This window comes from Galeopterus variegatus, unplaced genomic scaffold (genome assembly GCF_000696425.1).
Source record: "Galeopterus variegatus unplaced genomic scaffold, G_variegatus-3.0.2 Scaffold31, whole genome shotgun sequence".
NCBI classification, from domain to species: domain Eukaryota; kingdom Metazoa; phylum Chordata; class Mammalia; order Dermoptera; family Cynocephalidae; genus Galeopterus; species Galeopterus variegatus.
Genome location: NW_007726142.1, coordinates 1,142,504 through 1,152,050, shown reverse-complemented (window position 1 = coordinate 1,152,050; position 9,547 = coordinate 1,142,504). Strand labels below are relative to the sequence as shown.

General features: G+C 39.5%; 1 protein-coding gene across 3 annotated transcripts; it reads left to right on the top strand.

Moving 5' to 3' along the window:
- Positions 1-1,141: 1,141 nt before the first annotated feature.
- ARL4A (ADP-ribosylation factor-like 4A) lies at positions 1,142-4,365 on the top strand. Of its 3 annotated transcripts, none has more exons than XM_008570056.1 (2): positions 1,142-1,268; positions 2,381-4,365. In XM_008570056.1, the coding sequence occupies exon 2, from the start codon at positions 2,468-2,470 to the stop codon at positions 3,068-3,070; it is 603 nt and encodes a 200-aa protein (XP_008568278.1). In that variant the 5' UTR covers positions 1,142-1,268; positions 2,381-2,467; the 3' UTR covers positions 3,071-4,365. The 3 variants fall into 3 exon arrangements, with proteins under 3 accessions (XP_008568278.1, XP_008568272.1, XP_008568267.1); XM_008570050.1 differs by lacking the exon at positions 1,142-1,268 and adding an exon at positions 1,843-1,959 and having other exon boundaries at positions 2,384-4,365; XM_008570045.1 differs by lacking the exon at positions 1,142-1,268 and adding an exon at positions 1,843-1,959.
- The last annotated feature ends 5,182 nt before the right edge of the window (positions 4,366-9,547 follow it).

The window sequence follows — 9,547 nt, the reverse complement described above, 5'->3', positions numbered from 1 at the left end:
CCATTTGAGATTTCTAGCTCTTATTTCCAAAATCAGTATTGCTGTTTTGAAACGGTTTAGTCCTCAGGTTTCATGTCAGCTATTTAAAAAAATCCATAGAATCCTTGATTCCTATGCTAGTCATAAAGGCGGTAAATATCACTAGCAATAGTGATCTTGAGAAAAATCAGGAAATTTCTTGGAAAAATTACAAACCATATTTTTAAAAAAAGTACATTTTTTAAAAAGTACATCATATAGATTCTTCTAAATTACAATCTTAGTCTCCACCAAAAAAAAAAAAAAAAAAAATGGGGTGTTCATTAAAGCTTTCCCTCAACTTTAAGTCTTTACCCCTTTCTATTTTGTCATTAAGCACCCTGAAATTACTGCTGATCACATATCAAAATAAATGTATTCATGTGACAATTTGGTTACTTTCTTTTCCTCCCCTAAACGTTCCAATATTCCACGAGAGCAGAGACAGTGTGTTTTGCTTATCATTTTATCCGAAAGTACACAGAATTGTGCCTTCTGCCTATGTTTGCTAATTTATGGATCAAAGAACTACATTTAGTCAGAATCATCCACCGGAAAGCATTATGCGTTTAATAACTAGCACATTTAGATAATCAGTCCTCATCTATAAAACTGGGATATGTCTACCTGTCGCCACCTCACGGATGTAGCTAGAATCAAGTGGGAGAGCGAGCGTTCACTTGCTTTGCAAAATGAAGGTGCATTACGCTTGCCGCCAGCCCAGGCCGCCCAAGGCGGCTACTGAGGTACCTCCACGTCACCCGTTACATAAGGGGCCCGCTCATCTGGTGTCCTCTTGAATCCCTGACCCTGCATCACGCGGCCACCGCCCCAAGGGCGTCCTGAGGAAGGGCGGTGCCGGGCGGGGCCTGCCCGAAGCTAGCTGGAGGGGTCAAAAAGGCTCCCGAGAGCAACGGCTCCCGGGCAGAGGCCGGAAGCCCCACCCGACCTCGCGGGCAGCCAGCGCCGGGCCGGTTCGAACGTGACCTTGTTTTGGCGTTGCTAGGAGACCCGGCTCCCGCGCGCCCCCCCACTGGCCGGCTCCCGGGTGACGCACGCGAAAGGGGCGGGGCCGCAGCAGGCGCGGGGAGCTGCCGGGGAGCAGTCTGGGCTGCCTGGCGCCCCTGCAAGCGGCGCCCCGTCCCCTGCCACCGGGCAGGCCTCGCTGGTGCCCACGGACAGGGATCAGCGCGCCTCCCAAGCGGCTGAGAGAGACGCTGAGTCAGGACGAGGGAAGGCCGGCTAGTCAGGTAAGCCCCAGCGGGGCGGGTGGCTGGGATGACCACGCCCTTCCCCGGGAGAAGAGCAGGCGGGGTGCGGAGGGGCGAGGCGAAGGGAACCTGCTGCGGGGAGGCCGGGTCTGCCTCGGTGGGGCTGCAGGTCTGATCACTTACGCCTGAGGGACCGGCGTGGCCACAGCGGGCATCCTCAGGCTAGAGGACAAAGGGTTAACGTGCCGGCGGTGACTGCGGGCCCCGGATGTGAGAACCGCGGCGTGGCGTCGGTCGGCCGCGCTGCAGGTGCGCCCAGGCGGGCGGAGCCGGCGGCCTGGCAGCGACCTGACAGGTCCAGGCCGTGCCTCCCCTGCAGGGGCCGCTGCGCTCCCATCGAGAGCGCCTTGTTTTCTAACTTAAGGGCAACAGGTGGTGCCGGTGGACCGAGACAGAGCCGGGCTCGGCCCCGCTGGGAGCGGCAGTTGGCCTCGCCAGTTAGGGCGTGGGGGCGGGAGTTGAGTGGCTACCCTGACGTGGGGGACCAATGGGATTTAGGATCTGGGTGGGTCGCGAGGAATGGGCGTGGCCGGAGTCTGAGTCCAAGGTTTCTAGTGAGGCAACTGCCAGAGCTGCGTGGAGAGCTGAGCTGACTGGACGTGAGGCGCTTTCTCCTGCCTAGAATCGCCTGCGATGCTTTCTCATTTGGACCCAGACTCCAGTGCGGGAGGTGAGAGCGTTGTTATTTGGGGGAGAGGAGTGGAATAGTGATCTTGGGTATGCCGTTAAGACTGTGGAATTGTATTTCCAAGATAGGATTATCTGAGTTTTCTGCCCAAATAACACTTCTATAGTTAAGGAGACTTGGACTGGATACTGGTGACTGAGTTGTCTCCGGAATGAGCTCTTTGAGGTTTGGGGACCGAGAGCAGTAGAGAAAAGTACCTGTTACCGTAATTTAAGTGAATCAAAGAATTTCGATCCCAACTATTCCATCGTTTGTCTTGGATTGCGTACGTTTCACATCTCCTCTGGTTGTTTACTAAAGCAAGTTTTATTAAGTTCTTTGTGTTGCTTATTTTAGCAAAAATAGAGAAAACCCGTTTATTAGTGTTATTTCACAGGAATAACTTATTCATTTTCCTCCCCAGCAGTCTTGTAGAATCACCTAGGAAGAGAAGTTCTAAAGCAGTTAAGAAGAAAGCATTTCAATTTGGGACACTTATTTGCAGCTGGAAATGGGGAATGGACTATCAGACCAGACTTCTATCCTGTCCAGCCTGCCTTCATTTCAGTCCTTCCACATTGTTATTCTGGGTTTGGACTGTGCTGGAAAGACAACTGTCTTATACAGGCTGCAGTTCAATGAATTCGTGAATACCGTACCTACCAAAGGATTTAACACTGAGAAAATTAAGGTAACCTTGGGAAATTCAAAAACAGTCACTTTTCACTTCTGGGATGTAGGTGGTCAGGAGAAGTTAAGGCCACTGTGGAAGTCATATACCAGATGCACAGATGGCATTGTGTTTGTTGTGGACTCTGTGGATGTCGAAAGGATGGAAGAAGCCAAAACCGAACTTCATAAAATCACTAGGATATCAGAAAATCAAGGAGTTCCTGTACTTATAGTTGCTAACAAACAAGACCTCAGGAACTCATTGTCTCTCTCAGAAATTGAGAAATTGTTAGCAATGGGTGAACTGAGCTCATCAACCCCGTGGCATTTGCAGCCTTCCTGTGCAATCATAGGAGATGGACTAAAAGAAGGACTTGAGAAACTACATGATATGATAATTAAAAGAAGAAAAATGTTGCGACAACAGAAAAAGAAAAGATGAATATTGATACCTTTTATGTCTGTGTGGAGTAGGGTTTCACTGGTCTGATTTTGACAAACGGGAGTTTCTGCAGCCTGGTTTGCCTCTCTGCCCTTCTGGATGCTATTAAAGCTTTGTTTTGTTGAATAATGAGATACCCAACTCTGTTGCCTTGTAGAAGATGAGTAAATGCAATGCTTCTAAAGTGGTCTCTTCTCCCCACCCCACAAATCTTTTGGTACTACTGTTTTGGAAACCAAGCAAGGATAGTAAATTGACCAGAAAACACTGTGGCAATTTGACCTGCAGTTAGTGAAATAAAACTTTGAAGAGTGTCTGCCTAGTGTTTTGTGCTTATGTCTTTCAGGGGGTGGGCGGGAAGCTTTTGCAAGGAAACTGCATACAAGGCTTTGTATGTTAAGATAAAATGCTAATGAATGGAAATGTTAAGATAGATTAATATATATACAGTTATATTGATCACATTGGTCCAAACAGTCCTTTTCTAATGTAAGGGACAAGGAGGAAGTGTTTGTTTTTTTAAGTTTTGGTCAAATGATTTTTGACATTTTCTGGAATCAAATAATTTAATGCAATATCTTAATTCGAGTCAATGTTTAATATTAAGTTGGTCTAATTTTAATGAAAATAAGGTATTTGGGATTTATTCAAGTGCATGGATTAGTTTTCCTGACAAAGCATGTTTTGGTGTGTAGTCTTACTTTTTAGAAATAGCTATGCATCTTTCTACACAGGTCTTTAAAACAACTTTTTTGGGACTTAGGGCTGTCATAGAAATAGTTTGTTGTCAGAAGCACTTTCACTTGAACCTAAAATGATTTACTTGATTATCTTACATAGTAAATATGGGCATGTAGATTAAACACATATGCTTGGATACATGTATTGATTTATGAAGAAAGCAAGTGATGAATTCAGTCAAAAAAATACAATACACAGTCTAAAATATTTCAGTTTATAAGATTTTGTTCTATTAATATTTGCTGGCTGAAAATGTGGGTTTTCGTATATTTTTGTAGTGTTTCGGGAAGAGCAAAAGCTTTATAAACAACATTTGATGTGCTGTGGAATGAAAATGTAAAAGATACCCTATATGTATTCTGAGCTTTAATTTTTTGTTTACAAACTAAACAGTGTTACACGGGCTGACCAGTCCTGATTATAGGAAGGAAGAGATGGTACAGTACTGCAGATAAGAATTACAATTATAGAATATGAAGGGGAAAGTAGCAAAGCTGTTTTATGATAATTCACTAGTGCTGTTTACATTGAAATAAAGAAAAAAACCCTCTAAATTATAAGGAGGAAAGACATTTGTCTAATTCTTATCTACAGGAAGTCTTAATTCTAGTGATCATATAATAGCAAATCAGTGTATTTTCTGTGTGTAAAGCCAACTGCTGTTTGTTCTGAAAAATCACCAAAAGAAATGCACTTTGCTAGCAGGGTTCATTTTTGGTTTTGCTTTTTTGTGTGTTTTTTGTTTTGTTTTGTTTTTAACTGGCTCAACTGAACCTTTGGAAACTTAATTATTGTTACACACAAAAGAAGTAGCTTCTTGTGGAGCTTTCATGTTAAATGTACCTGCACTAGTGATAGTACTTAGAATGTTTATATTTATAGAAATGTGGATAATAACTACCAATAAACTACTTGAGGCACTAGGAGAACAGTGTTTGACTTTGAGTTTTAATGTATTTCCATTTTTGCTGAAGCTTTGTAAAAACTACTAACCAACTGGGCTATTTGGTTCTATATGTAGTTTGGATCTGCTCAGGTATGACAGAGCCACTCAAGGCTATTTTCTGGGAGGACCTTTTTTTTTTTTTTTTTTTTTAAAACCCTTCACTGATACTGAAATCATGGTATCTGCTCCAAACATCACTAGATCCATGATGGGGTAATAAAACTTGTGGGGGGGTGGGCAGGGAGGATCTGTGAATCAGTTTAGAGTTTCAGGCTGCCTGTACTTTCTGTCTGCTTGCTGTCTAAAATAGGGCTGTTTTAACTATCTCTCGAGAGTTTAACTGTGTTGATCCTTATTTTGTAGCCTAAGAAATTGATTGGCAAATCCATGTTATCTAAGTTTTTCATATTTAGTGAACAACAACAACAAAAATAATGGCATGAACACTGTATAAGTTTTTATTTATAAAAAAGGCATTTTCAACTACAAAACTCATAATAAGATTCTCCAGTTGCTAATTTAAAGTATTCCACGACCAATTCTAGCTGTTAATGCCATAGGTTGATAAGGCATCTCAAAATAAATCCTGAGGAGTTTGGACAATGCTTTTATATCTGATTTTTTACTAAGGTTCACCTCTTCCAAGGTATATTTCTAAGATATTTTCTTACATTTGAAGTTACTTAGTTTAATAGAAAATATTAATCAAGGGGGCCGGCCCCGTGGCTCACTCGGGAGAGTGCGGTGCTGACAACACCAAGGCCACGGGTTCGGATCCTATATAGGGATGGCCGGTTTGCTCACTGGGTGAGCGTGGTGCTGACAACACCAAGTCAAGGGTTAAGATCCCTTTACCGGTCATCTTTAAAAAAAAAAAAAAAAGAAAATATTAATCAAGAACTGGGCATCTCTAAATTCAAATTACTATCAATGAAATTAAAAAAAAAAAAAAAACAACTTTCGATATTTAAAGAGACAATAAATGTTAAATGTCCAGAGTTGTTCTAAAATGGATTGTAAGTTGTATACCGTAGCCAGAATAGGTTCACTTAAGAATTAATCATTGAAAAATGAACTAAATTTTTATTGGATGCCAAAAAGTATAAATATACATATATATATATATATATATACACACACACACACACACACACATATTTAGCATATAGATAAAAGTAATTATGCCTGAAGTAAATGAATGAATGTAACTTTTCTCAATAGCTTGAATGGTGGAGAGCACTTACATAATTGATGCTATATATCTGCAAGTGGAACTATTGCTTTTTCCATTTATTTTTTATTTTTTTTTAAAAGATGACTGGTAAGGGGATCTTAACCCTTGACTTGGTGTGGGAAAGGCATAGACTTAGACTGTTTTTGTTTGTACAAGGCATTTAATATTGGAAGAGTGTTTCATTAATTATTCATGATGACCATGAAATTAATCTCTGGTAGAATGTTTCACGGTTCTATTTAATACCACAATTTGATTAGTAATATAAACAATGATTTTATCAGTGATAATAGCAAAGATACAAAAAATGTTTCTTCAAACTTTGGATGATACAAAACAAAATTCAGCAAATACAACTTGGAATCTTGGGTATATCATCATTTGAGGCTGGAATTTTGCCTTTAAGGTTTAAACTTAGGAAACCTGAGTATCCTGTTCTGTGCATGCAAGTTAAAAATATAGGAATAACTACAGGAGACTAGTCTAGGAAGCTGTTAAATGTACTGGCTAAGAACAAAATGAGTTTTGGAGTCAGAATTCAAATACTGGCTTTCCTACTATTATTATACATGTGATCTTTTAGCAAGTTTCTTGAAACTTCTCACGTTATGAATGCCCTTCTGGTAAAATGAAGACTGTCATATAGAATTTTGAGAGGATTGAATGAAATAATGTGTATAAACTACATACTTTGCATATTGCCAAGCATTTGATAGAAACTCACTAAATGGTATCATTGTTAACCAGTAGGAATCAATATGTGTTGAGAGCCATAGTGGTATAGTTGATAATGGCCATGAAAATTTAGGTTTGAATACTGAATCCACCACATACTAGTTTTATCTTAGGCGGTTTAATGATTCTCAGCCTTAGTTTCTTTATTTGTAAACTGAGGATTATACCTACCACTGGGGTTTAATTGATTAAAAATTTTAAATGAAACAATGATATTTAGCAGAGTACCTGACACATAGTAAGCATTCAGTGGATATTTATAGCCAGAATATTTTCTGACAAATGTATTTAAAGAAAAGACTTATTTTGAAAGGGGAATATGACAGAAAAAGCTCTTGATTTGTTTTTTGTAGCCCTCATGTACCATGGCACAAAATGGTGGAACTTAAGAAAGTCTAAATATGCTGAATTTCCTTGAAATCTGGGTCATTTCCTTATATTTCTAAATCACCAGTCTATTTCAGCACAATATAATTATACCTTTCCCTGTAAGAAACAAAATTTTAAAATCATAGTTAATTTCTGGTATAGACATTAAGCAGAATACCTCATACTGCAGAAATTAAAAATCTGGAACTGTCTGTATATTGTTCTTCAAAACACATGAAGATTATCATCAGTAATTCACAAATTTTATCTAATAAGTAGAAATCTGTATGCTGACCCTTCTATGGAAATTTACCAATATTTATGGGCACATCTGGTTGATAATGGTGGGTGTTTGTGGGTGGGTATGTGTGCTGTGTTATTTTCTAGTTACCTTCAGTTTTCGGTCTCGTTTTTATATCTTCTGCTTATCTTCCACTGGAGTTGAGATTACCCAAATTGGGTAAGATTGGGTTATAAACAGGTTGAGTAGAAAATCCTGGGTTATTAGCCACAATAAATCCTACTTCCTTTTTTGAGTCCTCTCTTCCCTGGCTCATTTTAATAAGGAAGAACTTAAAGTAGTGCCAAAACAGAGTGTTGTCTCCATCCCAATGCAGATTAGATATTTACTCTATTAGCTGTTCTAAATTACTGGAATTGGTATGGATTAACACAGTGGTTCTCAAAGTGTATTCCCTGGACCAGAAGCATCAGCATTACCCAGAAACTTGCTAGAAATGCAGGATTTCAGGCTCTACTCCAGACCAAGGAATATGAAACTGTGAGGTTTGGCCCAGCAATCTGTGTTCTCACAAGACCTTCAGGTGATTAGGATATTCACTAGTTAAACACTGGATTAACAGAAAATCCAATCAGTTATGATGCTAAAAAATTAAGATGATAATTCCAATACTATAAAATTCAGACCTTTTTAAAAAGTGTTTCTCAGAAGCACAAAGTTTGCTTTATAATAGGCATCCAATAAAACCTTGTCGAATGAACTTTAATCAATACCAGCAGAGACACTACCACCTTAAGTGTCATATCTCATATACTTATGTTTTTATACATACAAAAGAAGGGAGCTTTGCTTGTGAGCTGTGCTAAATATCTTAAGATGTGTAGCATTCTAAAATGGGTGGTTGAAGAGATGTGGACATTGATTCATTTCAATGGAGCTCTGATTAAAAATAAAATCTTAACTTTTTATTATGACAAATTTCAACCCTATACAAGAGCAGAATGGCATAATGAACACAAAAGTATTATCTAGTGTCAGTAATTATCACCTCAGGGCTGCTAATTCCTCTATACTTCCATTCACTTCCTTCCCTGCTACTTTCCTTTTCCCCCCACTCCTGCATTATTTTGAAGTGAGTCCTAGAAAATTACAGTTATAAATATTTTGGTATGTGTCTTTAAAAGATAAGCACTCTTTTTAAAGACAATCTCAGTATCACATGTAAAAAAATTAGCAGTACTTCTTCAGAATAATCAAATATACATTCATTGTTTAGATTTCTTTGATTATTTTAAATTTTAAAAAAGTGTTTCAGAATCAGGGTCCAACCAATTACAGTCCGTACATTGGTTGGTATGTGTCTCCATATGTGTTCTTTTTCTCCTCTTCTCTTTCCTTTATTGCATTTTTTCCCTGTATAATTTTTCACACTCGACTTTGCTGAATTCATTTCCATAGTGTTAACATGTTTCTTTGTACTTTGATTTTTCTGTAATTTTCTTTTTTTTCCCCCAAGACTCCTTCAGAGGTGGTGGTGGTGTATACTTCCATCAGTAGATATTAAGTCTGGTTTTGTCTTTTTGTGATTTTAGCAGGCATTGATGGTCACTGTCTTAATCAATGACATCTAATAGAACTCTCTGTGATGATGGAAATATTCTGTATCTATACTGTCAAATATGATAGCCACTAGCCACCTGTAGCTATTGACTAATGTGTAATTTTAATTAATCGAAGTTTAAATAGACACTGGTGGCTGTGGCTACTGGCTTGGACAGGGCCAGCTAGATACGTTAATGAGTTGCAAAATATTGATGTTTTATATTCTATCAGTCTTTATTTACTATTTCTATAATAAGAAACTTCTCAGCAGTGATTTGATTATTCTGAGTTTCAGTTCTTAAAGGAAAGGCACAATAAATGCTTGTTTCTCTTGATTTACAAGTTTTCAAAATGAGTTGATTCCTCCAATGTTGGGCATAACTTTGCGCGCATGCGCCCTGATGCGCACGGGCGCCATTTCATGTGCTCCGCGGCCACCATTTCACTAGCGCTCAACGGCACGTAGCTGCCAGCCTCGCCCTTCCGGGTCCCAGTGATTCAGCAACTTTAGTTCCGTATTCGCGTAAAGCCTCCCCACCACCTCACCCTATCCTTTTAAGCCCTTCTTATTGGCTCTTTGCTTGATCTCTCATATCAAAACCCACCCTG